Genomic DNA, 20,712 nt, shown 5'->3' with positions numbered 1-20,712 from the left:
CACAGCTAAAACAAAGAAGTCCAACGTTCATTAGTACCATTTACGTATTCTCTCTTTCACAATTTTGAGAAAAAAAGTAATGTACTGAAACACAACAGTTTGACATAAGCTGCTCGTGCAGTGTACATTCATTATTCTCAAGATTGGAGAAGCATATTCATTCCTCACTTAAGACAGTCATGCCTTGATGACGTTCCAAGTTCTGACTTTCATGGCACACCATCTCTCTCCCAGAGACTCACCTACCCCTACTCTCTTTTTCTGTATGTGCGTGTGTGTATGTGTCTCTGTTTCTTTTCCTCAATCTCTCTCTCTATCTCTCACCTCGACAGCGTCCTGGCCGAGGTCGTTGATAATGTCTTCGTCGTACATGTTCTCCAGGGACTCCATCTCCTGCTCCTTCTTCGCCTTCTCCTCCTCGGCCATCTCCACCAGCGCCCTTTCGTACTCGATGGGGAACACCTGAAACACCACAGTCACACTGAATTATCACACCCCTCTGCCATCTCCACCAGCGCCCTGCTGTACTCGTTAGGGAACACCTGAAATGGTTGTAAGTCAGAAAACAACACATGTTTGCGCCCTGCACCACCTGAAGGCAGCTCATGACAGTTCTTGACAATACAGTAGAACCCCCCCTTTTTTAGACCCCCAAAACACTTCAAAAATCAGGTCTTAAAAAGAGAGAGTCTTAAAATCAAGGTAGGGCGCAGTGGCGTGGTGGTAAGACGTCGGCCTCCTAATCGGGAGGTTGTGAGTTCGAACCCCGATCGCTGCCGCCTGGTGGGAGTGGAGATTTTTCAGATCTCCCAGGTCAACTTATGTGCAGACCTGCTAGTGACTTAACCCCCTTCGTGTGTACACGCAAGCACAAGACCAAGTGCGCACGGAAAAGATCCTGTAATCCATGTCAGAGTTCGGTGGGTTATAGAAACACAAAAATACCCAGCATGCCTCCCCCGAAATCGGCGTATGCTGCCTGAATGGCGGGGTAAAAACAGTCATACACGTAAAAATCCACTCGTGCTAAAAACATGAGTAAACGTGGGAGTCTAAGCCCATGAACGAAGAAGAAGAAGAAAAAAAATAAAGGTACATTTATAGAGATTGTCAACAGAAAATCTGAGAAAACAGGGTCTTAAAAGATAGGGAGCAAGTCTTAAATTGGGGGTCTTAAAAAAAACAAGTCGCGTAAGGCGAAATTACTACATTTAGTCAAGCTGTGGAACTCACAGAATGAAACTGAACGTAGTCCGCCGCTAGTGCAAAAGGCAGTGAAAGTGACGAGCCTGTTTGGCGCGGTAGCGATTGCGCTGTGCTTCATAGCACGCTTTACTGTACCTCTCTTCGTTTTAACTTTCTGAGAGTGTTTTTAATCCAAACATATCATATCTATATGTTTTTGGAATCAGGAACCGACAAGGAATAAGATGAAATAGTTTTTGAAACGATTTCGGAAATTTCATTTTGATCATAATTTTTATATTTTTAATTTTCAGAGCTTGTTTTTAATCCAAATATAACATATGTATATGTTATTGGAATCAGAACATGATAAAGAATAAGATGAACGTAAATTTGGATCGTTTTATTAAAAAAAATTTTTTTTTACAATTTTCAGATATTTAATGACCAAAGTCATTAATTAATTTTTAAGCCACCAAGCTGAAATGCAATACCGAAGTCCGGCCTTCGTCGAAGATTGCTTGGCCAAAATTTCAATCAATTTGATTGAAAAATAAGGGTGTGACAGTGCCGCCTCAACTTTTACAAAAAGCCGGATATGACGTCATCAAAGACATTTATCGAAAAAAAGAAAAAAACGTCCGGGGATATCATTCCCAGGAACTCTCATGTAAAATTTCATAAAGATTGGTCCAGTAGTTTAGTCTGAATCGCTCTACACACACACACGCACACACACACACACACACATACATCACACCCTCGTCTCGATTCCCCCCCAACGTTAAAACATTTAGTCAAAACTTGACTTGAAAAGGGGGGGGGGGGCTCCACTGTAGTGTTCATCTATAAAAAGCTCCTGTAGCCACTTTTTTGGTGCCTCTTGCATCATCTAAAGCAGCTCATGACAGTACTGTGTGATTTGTAGCCTCCTACCCACACAAGAAGAAATGCTGCCATTAGTTATATCACAAACGGTTCTTTATCAGCACCATTATCAAAGTCACTGAGGTTCAACTTGTACCTTGCTACGCAAATAACTCATTCATTTCACACTACATGCATTTTTCTATTATTTCTTGCATTCCCTAAATATTAATATAAGTCTAATATAGAGATGTTATCCTTGTCTCGTTTGTCCGCTTTAAATCTTCCATCAAATCAAACCAAATTAATTTACTGTCTCAAACATAAGAAATTACAGCGATACATAATACAATCTAACCTGCCCTGGCGACCACCTCTCAAAACCACTTCCACTCTTGATCGGTCCCTTGGGTGGTCGCTACAGACAGTTTCCACTGTACAACAAAACACAACACCAAAACATCTATTTATCCCAGGAACATGCCCCCAATGGTGTAACCGTGAGGTGGTTGAAAAACATCAATCATCATCTATTGATCACCAACCCACCTTGATGAACTTGTCTTTCTCCTTGGCCCAGTTGGCCATGATGTTGCGAGCCACCTCGGAGCCGGTCTTCTGGTGGAACTCCTGGAGCAGCTCGCGCACAAAGTCCACGTCGATGTTCTTCAGCGGCACCAGGCTGACCGACTCCTGGTTGCACAGGGAGTCAAAGCGGCCCTCACTGTCAACAAATTCACCGTGGAAGTTCTGTTTTACACGTATACTTATGCAACCAATGTGACACATGCAATAAGCTAAATTCTTTTTCTTCTTCGTTCATGGGCTGAAAATCCCACGTTAACTCATGTTTCAGCACGAGTGGATTTTTACATGTATAACTGTTTTTACCCCGCCATTCAGGCAGCATACGCCAATTTCAGGGGGAAGCATGCTGTTTTTTACCCCGCCATTTTGGCAGCCATATGCCGTTTTTGGAGGAAGCATGCTGGGTATTTTCGTGTTTCTATAACCCACCGAACTCTGACATGGATTACAGGATCTTTTTCGTGCGCACTTGGTCTTGTGCTTGCGTGTACACACGGGGGTGTTCGGACACCGAGGAGAGTCTGCACACAAAGTTGACTCTGAGAAATAAATCTCTCGCCGAACGTGGGGACGAACTCACAGCGGCCAACTGGATACAAATCCAGCGCGCTACCGACTGAGCTACATTCCCGCCCAAATCCTGGTCCAAGTCCTGATCCATGTTTCAGTACAGTGGAACCCCCCTTTTAAGACCCCCCAATTTAAGACTCTGTCCCTTTTAAGACCTTTTGTTCTGACGTTCTGTTCATAACCTCTGCAAATTTACCATTTTTAAGACCCCTTCCTTTTAAGGACCTGATTTTCTCAGATTTGTTTAGGAGGGGGGGGTTCCACGAGTCCTGATCGGTGTTTAGCGTAACACATATCCTATCGTTCTATAAACAGTATCACTACAGACACAATGGCAGGAGCACTGTACACAATTTCATTGACACCCATAAGGACAAAGGTGCAACCCTCTGCCCTGCTATCCTTTTCTTGTCTCCACTAACTGGACTTTTTAACCTTCGCCGGCACTCGTTATCGACTACACACGGACGCACTCGTGGGTCCGTGCGGACCCAGAAGGGTGTTTGATTGCAAATATCTCTTAAACGAGTTGGAATTCTTTAATGAGCTTTTAGAAATGCCTCAGACACCTAAAAAGCTATCATCTCCTAAAAGCTCATTAAATTTCAGTGATAATTAATTAATTATACACAGTATTTGGAACAATTAAAATATTATGGGTCTGCATGGCCCCACGAGTGCCACGGAAGGGTTAGCACAATTTTCCTTCTTTGAGAAGTATGGGTCCGCACGGACCCACGAGTGCCTCGGAAGGGTATACACGCTTTTCCTTCTTTGAGAAGTATGGGTCTGCACGGCCCCACGAGTGCCTCGGAAGGGTATACACGCTTTTCCTTCTTTGAGAAGTATGGGTCTGCACGGCCCCACGAGTGCCTCGGAAGGGTATACACGCTTTTCCTTCTTTGAAAAGTATGGGTCCGCACGTCCCCACGAATGCTTCCGTGTGTAGTCTAAATTTCACCATTAATTAATTAATTAATTATCACTGAAATTTAATGAGCTTTTAGGAGATGATAGCTTGTTGGGTGTCTGAGGCATTTCTAAAAGCTCATTAAAAAATTCCAACTCGTTTAAGAGATATTTGCAATCAAACACCCTTCTGGGTCCGCACGGACCCACGAGTGCCGGCGAAGGTTAAAATGATTACAAAATTGAAATACTTTTCAAGATGCTTACAGGGGAACCCCCCCTTTTCAGACCCCCATTTCCGACTCCCTCCTTTTTAAGACCTTGTTTTTTCAGACTTTCTATTCTTAACCTCTATAAAATTACCCCCATTTTTAAACTCCCTTCTTTTTAAGACCAGATTTTCTCAGATTTTTGAAGGTCTTAAAAGGGTGGTTCCAATGTATACAGAGGAGAAATGAAGCCCTACTTACAGATCATACACGTAGGCAATGCCACCGGACATGCCGGCAGCGAAGTTGCGGCCTGTGGAACCCAAGACCAGAACACGACCTCCTGTCATGTATTCACAGCCATGGTCACCGCAACCCTAAAAACAAACACAGGTAGACATTTAGGTAACATAAGAAACTGTGTTAGGTAAAACTCCCCCGAAATAGGCGTACACTGCCTGAATGGCGGGGTAAAACTGTCTTACACATAAAAATCCACTCGTGCAAAAACATGAGTGAATGTGGGCGTTTCAGCCCATGAACAAAGAAGGAGAAGAAGAGTTAGGTAAAACTACAGACTCTCAAAATCACACCCCTGACTACTTACGGATGGCAGAGAAAACCAGATATACAGACCATCTGATCAAAGCACTGACACAGTACAAACACACAAAGGCACACCACTCTGCTGCTTATAGGAAGGAGCCAGGGATGGTATCCATGCAATAGTGCCCAACCGGGTAGGACCCAAGAACAAGGTCGGATTGGTTGACATATCAAGCAAATCTCTCTTTTAATCAATCAGACTTGGCGCTTGGTTTGGCACTTTCTAGTGCACTCCACCCCAGGACTCCAGGGCCAAGGTGCACGAGAAAGTTACCAACCGGGTGGGAGTCAGCCGCGGTGTTGGATTGGTTGAAATTGAGATTTGTTGTGATTTCAACCAATCAGACCCCGCGGTTTGTTCTCACCCGTTTGGATGGCACCTACTTTCGCTTCGTGCCCCTCAGCACAGATATTGCAAATGTTTAGATGCGCTTGTACAAAAAGTCCTGTTTGCCTTCAAATAGGGATACGACGGGCGCAGTGGCGTGGTGGTAAGACGTCGGCCTCCTAATCGGGAGGTCGTGAGTTCGAATCCCGGTCGCTGCCGCCTGGTGGGTTAAGAGTGGAGATTTTTCCGATCTCCCAGGTCAACTTGTGTGCAGACCTGCTAGTGACTTAACCCCCTTCGTGTGTACACGCAAGCACAAGACCAAGTGCGCACGGAAAAGATCCTGTAATCCATGTCAGAGTTCGGTGGGTTAAAGAAACACGAAAATACCCAGCATGCCTACTCAACGAAAGCGGAGTGAAGCTGACTCTGCTCTCAGAGTATAGTGTGGGGAACCCAAATGGGCAAACGAGCTCACACGTAACCAGACAATTCTGGAACGCTGAAGAAGAAGAAGAAATAGGGATACATGTCGTGTAACATAAAAAGAACTCTAAACCCGTTTCTGCTAAGAAAACACATGTCATTACCTCACAGACAGCGATGGCGCCAGAGTTTCTGACACAGAAGCGTTCGGCAGTCTGTCCGCAGAAGAAAGCCTTGCCAGAGGTGGCTCCGTACAGGCACACGTTGCCCACGATGATGTTCTCCTGGGATTTGAACTCCTCAGGCATGTCCTTGGGTGGGTAGATCACGATCTCGCCTCCAGACAGACCCTGTAGACAGTTTGTGTTGATAACTAACAATCAACTGACAATAGACCATGTACGGAAATAAATGTCAAGTGTTTATAATAATAATAATAATAATAATAATAATAACTGGACATTTTGAAGTGCCTAACCTATGGCTCTAGGCCCTTTACAAAAGAACATATACAGAATAGAACAATTAAATGTACAACCTACATTAAACAATTAACCATACGGACAAAAATCACCACATGTACTGTTCACACAATATCATGGGTTGTGGCAGAGCTGATTTTTCTTGGTAACACTGAGGCAAGCTACAGTGTGACATTGTTCGCCAATCACTAGTGAGCGGCTCGTCTTTGCACAATAGCCAACTTGCACAATACCCCGCTTGGATAGCTCTACGGTGCGAGAGATAAGGAAGGTTCACTTCCCTGCGGGCACATTTTTTGCTCTCAAGAGTTATCGTTCCTTCCATACACTACAATCACTGATCTAAACAATGGCTACCGAACAGCAGAATTTTCATGCGATTGCAAGTACCAAAGTTGCAAAAATACCTCAAAGAAAGAAAAATACAATATTCAGGATACAAGAAACCGAAGCTGATAAAGTTATTGAACAGACAACGGAGTACCGGGATGGCACGTCATTTAGACGTCGAAGAGAATTCAGCCATCGCTTCACAAGCGCTGGTGTTCTCTGGTTTGTGTTAAAAAAAAACTTGATCGCCTTTCCTTTGTGTACGGGCCATGCTTGGGTACTTTGAACGAATTTTAGGATTATTGTTGCGGCTAACATTGCTGCAGCCCACTGCTGCACAGTGCAAATTCACCTTTTTCAAGGCGAAGTGTCTGCACTGAAACGCAACCTCTCACAGAGCTATCAAAACATGCCCGCAGTTTGAGGCAGATCTCGCAAGACCACGCAAGGTATTGCAGATTTATCGCGCGACTTCGCGGCGCTGGCCGATAGGGAAAGTTGCCTATTATGGTGGGTAATCTGTGCCAGTGAAATCATGCGAACGACTGGCATCCCAGTGAGAATTAGCTCTGATCTGTGCTCTCTGCACTGTTCACTCAATGTGAAGCTCTTTTTGTTCAAAAGTACACACATTGGAGCTGACTATCGGCCATGATGACAAACTTGATTTAAAACAATGGCTGGGTCAAAGTCATGAAGAATCCAGGGAAATTGCGTCACTTACTTTGTGTCACATGTGCTTGACAAATGGAGCAAGAGAGGTAAGAAAAAACTCTGTTTGACATGGAAAAACTATCAAATGAATGGAGCGAGAGAGATGAGAAAATAATTTTCAAATAATAAATGGTAAAATACCCAAAATGTCTGGTTAATGTGAACTCTGTACCTTGCCCACATAGTCGTTGGAGTCTCCTTCCAACGTGATGTGAACGCCCTTGACGAGGAAGGCGCCAAAGCTCTGGCCTCCTGAGCCCTTGCAGTTGACGAGAATGCTTCCCTCTGGCAAACCCTCCTCCGCATATTTGCTGTCAAAAAGAAAGCCAAATTTCACATTATGCCAGCAAACTCAGCAAAAAAAAGGGTGAGAAAAGATAGATCTAGCTAAGAAAATCGGCTTAAAGCTGAGAAATAACGTAGGCGTACTCCCTTCGAGTTCGAAGCACCTAAAAATCAGAGGAAGTACACTTATTGAGGTTACACATGCACTTCGGGGTAGAAAGGCCCTGCTTTCACATTGAAACTCTTTAAAGGCATATGTACGCGCTCCCGTGTTTACAAAGTGTAGTTTGCCCATAATCGATGTCAAACGCACCATAAGACCATGTAATGACGATATGTCGCCATGCGCGGACCATATACATGCATTACAGCTTGTTCTAGCCTCTGAAAAAGTGAGGATGTCAACAAAGACGCGGAGTTATTTCCCTTGCGTCAACGTTCCCTCTGTTGGCAAATCTATAAATAGGATGATCTAGATCAAAATAAAAATTCAAATATCTCAACATTTAAGGGGTCCTAGACCACAATATCTTGCAGGGAACTTAATTTAGCATGTCTCCAGCTGTTGGTAAAGCAATTAGCGTGTATAGTCATCGAGTACATATGGCTTTAAAGTACCACTATACTTTTCAAATTTGTGCAAAATACACTACAAAAAAGTATTAACACAGCACTTTGTGGCATGGAAAATAACTCGGTCAATTTCAAACTTTACAAAAACTGAAGCAAGGTAACTACTGTGATCTTTTTTCTGAAATTATGAATGCTCAGACCTCACAGGAAGCCAGTAGAAATGGAAAAAGATATGCGTCATAGGTAGCATTATGTATAGCGGGTGTTTCGGGGATCTGCATATGGGAGTTGAGAAGTCAGTATTGGGCACTCTGGGAGCAAAAGGGATATTCTCAGACCTGTTTACCCCCAAAACCTGACGAGTAATGGTCAAGTAAAAAATGAGTAATCCAGTGGTTACAAATGCCAACATTAGCAACATAAACCTAATTTGAAGCACATTTGAAAATCGTAGTCTGGAGTGGAGTTTTTTCCCCCAAAATCCCAATAATAGTAATAAATTACTCCAAAATAGGAAAGGTAAACCGGTCTGTATTCTGCCAATCAACTCACTTGGAGATGAAGTTGGAGAGAGTGGCACCAAAAGTCCTGTCCTCGTTGGTCACCACCATGTCAACCACCACCTGCTTGCTCGTTCCCTCCACCACGTCGCGGGTCTTTTCGATCAGTTGGTGGCCCTGCACGACAGGAGATTGGATACATGCGTGTTCACAGCGTGTTCATATGACATTCTCTGCTACTAACTTCAGCCAGCAAAAATGATGCCAAAAAAGCAGAAGAATCAACATCTGCTGGTCATACACGTAAAAATACACTCGTGCAAAAACGTGAATGTGGGAGTTTTAGCCCATGAACAAAGAAGAAGAAGAAGAACATCTGCTGAGTCAAACTCAGGATATTTCTTTTAGTGTTCCCTCAAGTATTTCTTTTAGAACTCTGCCAAACGAAAGCATTCCTCATAGTCGAGCTTTACCAAACTAAAGCATTCCTCCCGCAGCACTGCCAAACTCAAGCATTCTGCATAGAGCTCTGCCGAGCTCAAGTATTCCTCTTAGGGCTCTGCCACGCTCAAGTATTCCTCTTAGGGCTATGCCAAGCTCAAGTATTCCTCTTAGGGCTCTGCTAAACAAGCATTCCTCTCAGGGCTCTGCCGAGCTCAAGTATTCCTCTTAGGACTCTGCCAAACAAGAATTCCCCTTAGAGCTCTGCCAAGCTCAAGTATTCCTCTTAGGACTCTGCCAAACAAGAATTCCCCTTAGGGCTCTGCCAAGCTCAAGTATTCCTCTTAGGACTCTGCCAAACAAGAATTCCCCTTAGGGCTCTGTCAAGCTCAAGTATTCCTCTTAGGACTCTGCCAAACAAGAATTCCCCTTAGGGCTCTGCCACCCAAAAAGTATTTGTCTTCAGCACTGCCAGACTCAAGCATTACTCTTAGAAATTTGTCAACCTCAAACGTTCCACTTAGAAATCTGAAAATCTCAAACATTCTTTCCATTACTCTACCAAACTCATGCATTCCTCTCACAACACTGCCCAAGGCAAGCATTCCTCTCCCATTTCTACCACAAATCAAGCAATACTCTCTCATTTCTACCACAAATCAAGCATTACTATCCCATCCCTGCAAAAAACAAGAAGAGCAAACGCTCGATCGAGTCACTTTCGCAGTTCTGAATATTATATGAGGCATCAGATGGACAGGAAGAAATTGCTATTCACAACACAATGAGTCACGTTCACATAAAATTTGAGCCCGGTCACTTTTATAGTTTCCGAGAAAAGCCCAACGTTAAGTTGTGTGTTGCCGAACAGAAAAGGCTAGTTATCTCCCTTGTTTTTCTGATAACGTTCGTAAAAGGCTACAGATGTAAATACTTTGATGTAAAGAATAATCCTACAAAGTTTCAATCACATCCGATGAACTTTGTCAAAGATATAAAATGTCTAATTTTTCCTTTGACGCTGACCTGTGACCTTGAAAAAGGTCAAAGGTCAACGAAACCATCGTTAAAGTGTAGAGGTCATTGGAGGTCACGACTAAACAAAATATGAGCCCGATCGCTTTGATAGTTTCCGAGAAAAGTCCAACGTTAAGGTGGTGTCTACGGACGGCCGGCCGGACGGCCGGCCGGCCGGACAGACTAACACTGACCGATTACATAGAGTCACTTTTTCTCAAGTGACTCAAAAACACGCAAGCATTCCTCTCAAAAGTCTGTTGAAATCAAACGTTCCTCTCAAAACGCTGCCATACTCAAGCCCTCTTCCTACAACTCTACCTTCTTCTTCATCGTTTGTGGGCTGAAACTCCTACGAACACTCGTGTGTTTTTTGGCATAAGTAGAATTTCATTTGTATGACCGTTTTTACCCTGCCATTTAGGCAGCCATACACCGCTTTCGGGAGAAAACTCTACCAAACTCAGGCACTTCTCTTACAATTCTCTTTTCCATGCCAAATATCTGCTGTACAGAGCCGCCAGTGATGTTGGTGCCTGGGCGAATCTCCAGTGCGTTCTTGAGGATGCGGTCAAAGTTGAGCATCATGGCTTTGGGGTTCTCGGCGTCAGGGGCAAAGCGCAGCTTGTCTGTGCGGCCCACCATGTCCTGGTAGGTTCGGAATCCCATCAGGGCCATGAAAGTGCGCACCTGGAGACACGAACATTGTATGATATACATGATATTCGCTAACATAGCTATAACTACTATTCAAGAGACAATTTTTAGTTACTCGTACTTCAGTGACGACTTAGACTTGTTAGCCTTTTGGCGTTTTTAATTTTACTATTGTATCGTTTTTGTAAGGAGTGTATGAGTGCATGCATGTTATCCACATAAACAAGTCGCATAAGGCGAAATTACTACATTTAGTCAAGCTGTGGAACTCACATAATGAAACTGAACGCACTGCATTTTTTAACAATGACCGTAGTCCGCCGCTCGTGCAAAACACAGTGAAACTGACGAGACTGTTTAGCGCGGAAGTGGTTTCGCTGTGCTGCATAGCACGCTATTCTGTACCTCTCTTCGTTTTAACTTTCTGAGCGTGTTTTTAATCCAAACATATCATATCTATATGTTTTTGGAATGAGGAACCGACAAGGAATGAGATGAAATTGTTTTTAAATCGAATTCGGAAATTTCATTTTGATCATAATTTTTATATTTTTAATTTTGAGAGCTTGTTTTTAATCCGAATATAACATATTTATATGTTTTTGGAATAAAAAAATAATGAAGAATAAGATGAACGTAAATTTGGATCGTTTTATAAAAAAAAATTAAAAATTTTAATAATAAATTTTCATTTGATTAATATACTTACCCAACTCACATATAGCAATTAACCCATAGTTCAGTGCTGATATCGCTGTACGCGTCCCCTTAGCAACAAGGAAGACGCCTCTAAAAAAGAGTGACCGAGACCCGTAAGGGTATCCAAGTCAGCCCGTAAGGGAGGCTGCCTTCCATATGCGCGCGCATATGCCGCCATCTTGTCATTCTACACGAAGCCCAACTCACTACTTTTTTAGACCCCCATACCCCCCACAGCGGGGAGGCGGGAGGGAATAAACGATGTGAGTTGGGTAAGTATATTAATCAAATGAAAATTTATTATTAAAATTTTTAATTAAATTACATATCTTACCCAACTCACATATAGCAGATTGCTACTATAGGAGGAGGGTACTTACCAACTTAAGACCGCAGGACCTGCCCTGCAGCCACGAGAGCAGGCAAAGCCGCACTGCCATCTTGCCGCCTTGCCGCAATGTCTCTCAAATAAAAATTGATGAACACGTCCTCAGATTTCCAATAAGCCGCCGCCAGGACCTCTGATAGGCGCCCTGAGCGAAGCACGGCCACAGAAGACGCCCAAGCCCTCGCTTCGTGCGTCCTGGCTGACGTAAGAGGAAGCACCGCCCTGACCTCGCCAGACTGGCGTTGCCACCATCCATACGCTTGCTTAATGGTCAGTGAAACCCATTTAGTCAAGGTGACCTTCGAGATATCCTTCGCCCGCACAGTGTTGAGGGATATAAACAATAATTTCTGAGTTTCCGAGCGAATCGGCGAAGACCTAGACAGGTAGCTGCTTAACGCCCTGACAGGACAATTTGACAGATCGGGGTCTCCAGGAGCGAGTATATCGCTCAAGGGTGGAATACGAATGCAAGGCGAAGCCTGACCGGGCTTTTGATTTTTAGCGAGAAAATTAGACGTAAATCTCAAAGAGTAGGAGCCATCCCTCTCCAGGGAAATATCTTTAGCGAGACCAGAAAGTGCGTGCACCTCGCTACCCCTCCTAGCCGTGGCAAGCAAGACCAAAAACAGAGTTTTCCTCGTCAAATTAGGTAAACTAGCCAACCGGAGAGGCTCAAAGTCCTCCGATGCAAGGAAACGGAGAACCACAAACAGATCCCAGGCAGGGAGCTGTGATCTTGAGAGCGCTGCGTCAAGGGCAGCTCCCTTAAGCACGCTTGAAATGACACCGTCAAGATTGATCTTGCGACCGAGCTGTCTAAGAGTGGAAGAAATCGCAGACCTTCTAACTCGCAGTGACGAAGGAGAGACCCCCCTACTAGCCAACCAAGAGAGGTGGTTGGCTACCTCCATGGACCTTGGGGAAAGATGTTGAACCTTATTCTCAGAGCACCACTTGGCCCATGCAGCCCAATGAGAAGAGTACACGGAGCTAGTTGAGTCTCTGTGTGCTTTCTGTACCAGTTTCAGAGTTGTGGCCGAGGCCCCGGCACGACGCAGAGCGATTCTGACAGAATCCAGCCGTGAAGCTGCAACACTTGCGGATTCTCGTGCGGGACCCCTGACCTGGGCTGTAACAGGTCGCCCCTTCGAACGCCTAGAGGAATGGGTGGGCGCACTGCCAGCCGCAGAAGGTCCGGATACCAGTGCTGGCTGGGCCAAAGAGGAGCAACCAGCACCAGCGCTGGTTTTTCCAGATCCACTTTCCTTACCACCTTCCCTAGCAGGCAAAACGGAGGAAAAGCGTAAGCCTGCAGATTTGACCAATCCAGATCCAACGCGTTCACCGCCCACGCCAGAGGGTCCGGGAACGGAGAAACGAAAAGGGGAAGCCTGGTGGAGAATCTCGTTGCAAACAGATCTATGCAAGGCTTGTCTACTTGAACCCAAAGACGGTCCAACGCCTGGTGGGAGAGGGTCCATTCTGAATGCAGAACCTTGTCCCCCCGACTGAGGGCATCCGCCAAAACATTGAGCGTGCCCTTCAGGTACTTCGCTGAGAGAAGTATGTTGTGCGAGCTGCACCAAACCAACAGACGGCAAGCGCTCTCCGACAGCTTCTGCGAGCGTGTGCCCCCCTGCCGATTTATGTAAGCGGCCACAGTCGTATTGTCCGTGTGGACTTGAACATGACTGCCCCCCAGAAGCGGCAGGAAAGCCTGTAAACTCAGAGACACAGCCTCCAGCTCCAGCACGTTTATGTGCTGAGGAGCTAGGGAGAGATCCCACAGACCGGAGGCTGTCTGATCGGCCAGATGAGCACCCCAGCCTGTCATGGATGCATCTGTAACAAGAATGTTCTCCGGCGCCGGAGGAACGATCGGAACACCCTGAGAGACCCAGGGGAGCAGCCAAACACTTGTAGTGTTGCTGAACCAACTCCCCAGACCTATGCGAACGTTCCAGCCCTGAGAGGCTTGGTCCCACTGCCTCCTCAAAGCCGCCTGAAACGGCCTCTTGTGGACCCTGCCTAGAGGCACAAGGGGAGCCATCGATTCCATCTGCCCCAGTAGGGAGGACAACTCCCGGGCCGTGGACACACTCTTTCCTATCAACAAGCGAACCAAGTTCTGAAGCTCGTCCACCCTCTTTTGAGAGGGACGGACTAACCACTCCACCGTATCGAAATCCATGCCCAGGTAAGTGAAGCGCTGGGATGGTTCTAACTCTGACTTCCCTAGATTGACTGTAAAGCCCAGCTGAGCCGCCAGGTCGAGAACCCTCGCAGTCTGAGTTCTGCACATGCACTGGTCCTGATGCAGATTCAACCAATCGTCTAAATACGCCCGTAGGCGTACCCCCTCTTGTCTGACAAGGGAGCAAAGCTGGCGAACGACCAGCGTGAAGATCCAGGGGGCCAGGGAAAGCCCGAAGGGGAGTGCCCGAAATTGAAACACTTTCTCGCCCCACAGAAAGCGCAGCCATTTCCTGTCTTGAACATGCATGAGCACATGGAAATATGCGTCGGTGAGATCCACCGACGTGGCCCAATCTCCCGGACGCAGAGCTTCCCTTACAGAGAGTGGAGTCTCCATGACAAACTTGACTACCCGTAGGTATTTGTTCAGGGTGGACAGGTCCAAAACAGGCCTCCAAGCCCCTGAGGCTTTGGGCACCACGAACAGCCTGCCGTAAAAGCCGAGGGACTCTCGATCTCGAACTTCCTCTATCGCACCCTTCAGGAGTAGGGAAGCCACCTCCGCATGAACGGCTGCCTTGGCTTCCGGGTCCACGGGATATCTGAAAGGCGGAGGTATCCTGGACAGAGGTGCCTTCCCCTCTGCCCAGAGGAGACGGAATCCCGAACGCACTATTCCCAAAATCCACCGGCTGGACACCAGGCGTGTCCAGGCGGCCAAGGCCCTGGAGGGGCCACCCGCCGCCACCAAGGCGGGGGTTACTGGGAATAGTGGCTCGGGAGACCCTCATTGGGGGTGAGGCTTGTGCCCCGACCCCCGAGAACCCCCAAAGGAGCCTCTCTTCTGGTAAGGCGCGCCTCGCCCCCTACCCCGAAAAGAGGTGGACTGATTTTGCATCTTGCCCCCCCCAGACGAAGAAGGCTGAGCCTTACTCTGAGAGGTAGGCTTGCTCTGAACCTTCTGAAAGCCGTGGTGAGCAATCCTTGCAATAGCCAGATCCCTAGCGTCCTGGGTTTCCTTCTGCAAAGCGTCCAAAGAGGAAGTACCCAGCAGCGACCCTTCCGTAAAAGGAGATACCTTAAGTCTGTCAATGGTACCCCTGTCTCGGATCTTTGAACCCGCCAAAAAGGCAGTTCTGCGGGAATGCACAGCATGCCCGTAAAGCCTGGCTGACAAGCTCAATTGTTCCTGAGAGACCCTGGCAAGCGTCGCCAACAGAGTTGTCACATCCTCCTGGGAGGCGTCGTAACGGAACTCAAACGGGTCTAACGAAGAAGCGATAGACCTAGACAAAGAGCGTTGGAGAGAACTAGAGACGGAACCCAACTCGAGCAGAGATCTACCCGTCTCCTCCAAAGCCTGAAGAGCAGACTCCGTGTAAGGGACTGTTCTATCCCTGGCATACCCGTCCTCCCGCAGAGAAAGCAGTTCCGGAGTCACCGGTAGAACTGATCTCGGCAAAGCAAAAGAGTCAAGTAGAGCGACTGGACGAACCGACAGTTTAGAGCTCTTTGAGAGCGCAGAACAAGGAACGTGTTGACCCGCTTTAGCCAACCAGGGGCCCACCACCTCCGGCGCCTCCCCATGCTGTGACAACAGCGGAAAGGCATCGGACATAGCTCGACCTTTCGCAAAAACCTTCGACATCTCGACCGCCACAGAGGGGGACTCCCGGAATCGGAACGAACTTTTCGGTTCCTTAGCACTCCTGAAATCCCCTAAGGCAGAAGGAGGATGGACAAACTGAGATTTGTTCACCGCCACCTCCTCCTCGAGATATTTCGAAGCCACTCCAGCCGCCAGAGCCACCGCATCTGGCAGCTGCCGTGGCAAAAAGAATCCAGCACCTTCAGCCTGAGAGGCGGCACCGTCATCCAGGTAGCCTTCGTGCCCTTCCATGCACTCCGGAGGCTGGTCCCCGTACTGACTAACAGAGTCAAGTCCAGAGCCAGCCATACTACCACCAACTTCCTGCCCCCTGGGCGGAAGCAGATGCCCTTCAACCTGACCACAGTCGGGAAGAATAGGAACATCTGTTCGCTTGTCAGGGCCCTTAGCACCCACTGACACCCCGACTAAGCGGTGGATATCAGCCGATGTTTCAGAACTTTCACCTGGGATTAGACCCGAGGCTACTCCCTCAAGACAACGCTCACGTGGAGTGCACATACCTTGTGAAGAAGAACGGACACCGGCCAGAGACCCCACGGGAGCCTGAGAGATCCCATCCTGAGACGCATGCACGTCCGCCCTCGTAACAGTAGCAGAGGGAGGCAAACGCACACTGGCCAGCGACGACGTACCCCCGACACCTGCCGGCAGCGCACGTATCTCCGCCTTAGTTGACGAAACTTCAGCCGCTAAGGCCGAAACCTGAGAGCTTAATGTCAAAAGCAAAGAAGCAAAATCCGCAGATGCAAGCCCAGAACCTACAGGCGAGACATCCCCTACAACATGCTTAACCCCGAGCAAGGGCTTCTCCGTAGGTTTAGCAGACGAACCGGAAACTCCGGGCACGCCAACAACAACATCACTACATTTTTTGGATTCTGAACCCGAAAAAGACACGGGCGTATCGCCGTGCGTTTTAGAACTTCTAGAACTTCTAGAACTTTTCTTAACAGGAGAGGGCGAAGCAGCTACATGTTTAGATGTTGACCTCTTCCCGTCCGCATTGTCGGCCATGATGAAAACAACTCACAAACAAATTTGGAAAAAATTTTGTAAGTCCGAAAACAAGCCAACAATGCCGCCAAAATTCAGGTAAAAAATGGAAAGATCTCACCTCAACAGCAAATGCGAAGTCCGGAGACAAGAAGACACCAAGGGGAACACAAACCAGGTCTGGAAGACCAAGCAAGTAGGCTGAAACACAGCCGGAGCGTACCAAACACGACCAGCTCCACTGAGCGCTGAGAGTAGAATGACAAGATGGCGGCATATGCGCGCGCATATGGAAGGCAGCCTCCCTTACGGGCTGACTTGGATACCCTTACGGGTCTCGGTCACTCTTTTTTAGAGGCGTCTTCCTTGTTGCTAAGGGGACGCGTACAGCGATATCAGCACTGAACTATGGGTTAATTGCTATATGTGAGTTGGGTAAGATATGTAATTTAATGTAATTACAATGTTCAGATTTTTAATGACCAAAGTCATTAATTAATTTTTAAGCCACCAAGCTGAAATGCCAATACCGAAGTCCGGCCTTTGTCGAAGATTGCTTGGCCAAAATGTCAATCAATTTGATTGAAAAATGAGGGTGTGACAGTGCCGCCTCACCTTTTACAAAAAGCCGGATATGATGTCATCAAAGACATTTATCGAAAAAATAAAAAAAAAGTCCGGGAATATCATACCCAGGAACTTTCATGTCAAATTTCATAAAGATCAGTCCAGTAGTTTAGTCTGAATCGCTCTACACACACACACGCGCACACACACAGACACCACGACCCTCGTCTCGATTCCCCCTCTATGTTAAAACATTTAGTCAAAACTTGACTAAATGTAAAAACCAAAGGGTTTTATGCTATATGGCGGAATAATCTTCCTCTTGTTCTTGAAAAGAGCAGATGCATGAGATGTGAGGCATTTTCTAGCCGACATGCCTGGAGGAATTTTTCACAAACTTCAATTACAGTTGAACTTGCCCAAGCGACCACCTCTTGATAACGACCACCCAAAGGAATCCCCGACAAGTTTTTCCCTATTTAAAAACATCTTCCCACAACGACCACCTGTCCATAAAGACACCTTCGGGGTAGTCCCTCGGGTGGTCGTAACAGGCAGGTTAAATTGTATTTAGCAATCATACCATGCAGACATGGAATTACAAGATGCATGAATTGTAAAGCATTTTCTAGCAGACATGCCTAGACTTGCTTGTTCATTTCAATGCTAGTTATCCTCGCAGGTGCCAGGGGACTGGTTCCTGCGTAACTCTCAACGAATCTTGTTGCACATGTCGCATGCATTTAGGGTGCTTCTCAGATCTTATATAGCGCGAAGCCTCAAAAGATTAAGACTACCAAGTGTACTGGCTGCAAGTCAAAGGAAGTATACAGAGTGGAAATATGTTTTCTCCCCGATGTGCGGTGAGTTCAAAGAATCTGCATTCTGAGAGCTTTATGGCCTTGTGACCTCAGGTCAATGACTTTATTTTCAGCTGAGATCAGTGGCCGAGGTCTTGTCTGCTACGTAGCGGCTTTACGCATATGCGCAGAGCCTACGGACACCGTAAGATAAAAACGTGGTGGGCATGATGCGAGCGTAGCAAAACTTGCGCTGCTACGTTCACCGTAAAGTTATGACAGCTCCCCCCCTGTCGTAAACCTTTGCGCAGCACGCGTGTAGCGAAAAACATGGCGGGCAGGTTATTTTTTCTGATGCTTTTGCGGCAGAACTTCAGGCGCCAACGGATTTTGCTGAACAAATCCTCATTGCTTTACTTCTTTTTTTTCTAGCAAGGTGTGGATTTCAACTTCACTAAAATGTCCGCCGCGGTGCTTTGGAGCTCCAGCTTCGACAACGTGATAAAGAACAAAACGAATACTATATTACGTAATCAAACACAACATCTTGACGTAAAGTACACAAAAAGAAAGAATTCTCCGTATCGCCGAGACTAATAGACTTCCTTGAGGCTTTTGACGTCACTAGTTAGACGCGACTTCACGGGATATACCCCTTCACTAAAAATAGTACAACTTTGCGCACAGCGTTAGCTCCTTACATATTTCGTTACTCCGCAAACGACTAAGCAAGTGTCGTGACCACCAAGTTACGCATTTGCGGAGCTACGAAATACGTAGGCTTTACGTGTTTGTAACTCCATGCGTAACCTAACTTATTTGCGCAACCGACAAGACCTCGGCCACTGCTGCCTACCCTAGTTTACAGACACTGTCCTTCTGACCCCAGGTCAATGACTGAATTTTCAATTATGAGACTGACGCCTTTGATGTCTGAGAGAAAACTTTGTCCAGATCATAGAAACAGGAACAAACATATCACTAGAGAGGGAGTTTTATATTTCTTTGTATTGGGATGCAGGTAGATCTGTACTCTTCTTTATGTTATATGAAGTCTTATATCGCGCGCGTATCTCCAGACTCGGACTCAAGGCGCAGGGATCTATTTATGCCGTGTGAGATGGAATTTTTTACACAATACATTACGCATTCTCATCGACCAGCAGATCGCAGCCATTTCGGCGCATATCCTACTTTTCACGGCCTATTATTCCAAGTCACACGGGTATTTTGGTGGACATTTTTTATCTATGCCTGTACAATTTTGCCAGGAAAGACCCTTTTGTCAATCGTGGGATCTTTAACGTCCACACCCCAATGTAGTGTACACGAAGGGACCTCGGTTTTTCGTCTCATCCGAAAGACCAGCCATACACAAGGCGATACCAGTCAAGAAGGCGCAGGAGTTTGGTTGGTTATTATTGTTTATCGCCTATTCAGCATTTTAATGCTAATCGAGACCGTGGGCGCAGGGGTAAAAGTTGAGGAAAAAAGTTGTGTCTTATAGTCCCGAAAGTACGGTTTTATTACCTCTTCAGCCATCAAGAAGAGGTAGTTGACGAGGTGTTCCGGTTTGCCTGCAAACTTCTTCCTCAGCACGGGATCTTGGGTTGCTATGCCAACGGGGCAAGTGTTGAGGTGACACTTCCTCATCATGGTGCAGCCCAGTACTATCAGCGGCGCAGTGCTGAAGCCACACTCGTCAGCCCCCAGCAGAGCCGCCACCACCACGTCGCGACCTGTTCAGCGGCAGAAAGTAAGGAGTACAGATAAGGAACAAGAGACTGCAGGTGAGAAAAAGCAGGAACAAGATAACAATAACAAGTCGCGTAAGGCGAAAATACAATATTTAGTCAAGTAGCTGCCGAACTCACAGAATGAAACTGAACGCAATGCCATTTTTCAGCAAGACCGTATACTCGTAGCATCGTCAGTCCACCGCTCATGGCAAAGGCAGTGAAATTGACAAGAAGAGCGGGGTAGTAGTTGCGCTAAGAAGGATAGCACGCTTTTCTGTACCTCTCTTCGTTTTAACTTTCTGAGCGTGTTTTTAATCCAAACATATCATATCTATATGTTTTTGGAATCAGGAACCGACAAGGAATAAGATGAAAGTGTTTTTAAATTGATTTCGACAATTTAATTTTGATAATAATTTTTATATATTTAATTTTCAGAGCTTGTTTTTAATCCGAATATAACATATTTATATGTTTTTGGAATCAGCAAATGATAGAGAATAAGATAAACGTAAATTTGGATCGTTTTATAAAAGAAATATTTTTTTTACAATTTTCAGATTTTTAATGACCAAAGTCATTCATTAATTTTTAAGCCACCAAGCTGAAATGCAATACCGAAGTCCGGGCTTCGTCGAAGATTACTTGACCAAAATTTCAACCAATTTGGTTGAAAAATGAGGGCGTGACAGTGCCGCCTCAACTTTCACGAAAAGCCGGATATGACGTCATCAAAGACATTTATCAAAAAAATGAAAAAAACGTATGGGGATATCAATCCCAGGAACTCTCATGTCAAATTTCATAAAGATCGGTCCAGTAGTTTGGTCTGAATCGCTCTACACGCACGCACGCACACACACACACACATACACACACACACACACATACACCACGACCCTCGTTTCGATTCCCCCTCGATGTTAAAATATTTAGTCAAAACTTGACTAAATATAAAAATGTACTCA

The 20,712-nt window shown here is 46.1% G+C and overlaps 1 protein-coding gene across 7 annotated transcripts in view; it reads right to left on the bottom strand.

Annotated features, from left to right (window-relative positions):
• Window positions 1-20,712, bottom strand: part of LOC138962588 (uncharacterized) — a 106,660-nt gene that overhangs the window by 21,007 nt on the left and 64,941 nt on the right. For all 7 annotated transcript variants that reach the window (XM_070334456.1, XM_070334454.1, XM_070334453.1 and 4 more), the window contains 8 exons: window positions 19,536-19,744; window positions 10,511-10,720; window positions 8,625-8,749; window positions 7,387-7,525; window positions 5,853-6,038; window positions 4,590-4,705; window positions 2,602-2,776; window positions 325-462 (listed from right to left, as the gene is read on the bottom strand). In XM_070334456.1, the coding sequence (XP_070190557.1) occupies window positions 325-462; window positions 2,602-2,776; window positions 4,590-4,705; window positions 5,853-6,038; window positions 7,387-7,525; window positions 8,625-8,749; window positions 10,511-10,720; window positions 19,536-19,744 (1,298 nt within the window). The remainder of the gene's footprint in view (window positions 1-324; window positions 463-2,601; window positions 2,777-4,589; window positions 4,706-5,852; window positions 6,039-7,386; window positions 7,526-8,624; window positions 8,750-10,510; window positions 10,721-19,535; window positions 19,745-20,712) is intronic.

This window comes from Littorina saxatilis, linkage group LG3, assembly GCF_037325665.1.
Source record: "Littorina saxatilis isolate snail1 linkage group LG3, US_GU_Lsax_2.0, whole genome shotgun sequence".
Classification (NCBI taxonomy): domain Eukaryota; kingdom Metazoa; phylum Mollusca; class Gastropoda; order Littorinimorpha; family Littorinidae; genus Littorina; species Littorina saxatilis.
Note: the sequence above shows the minus strand (reverse complement) of the source record. Positions and strands in the feature narration are given on the sequence as shown.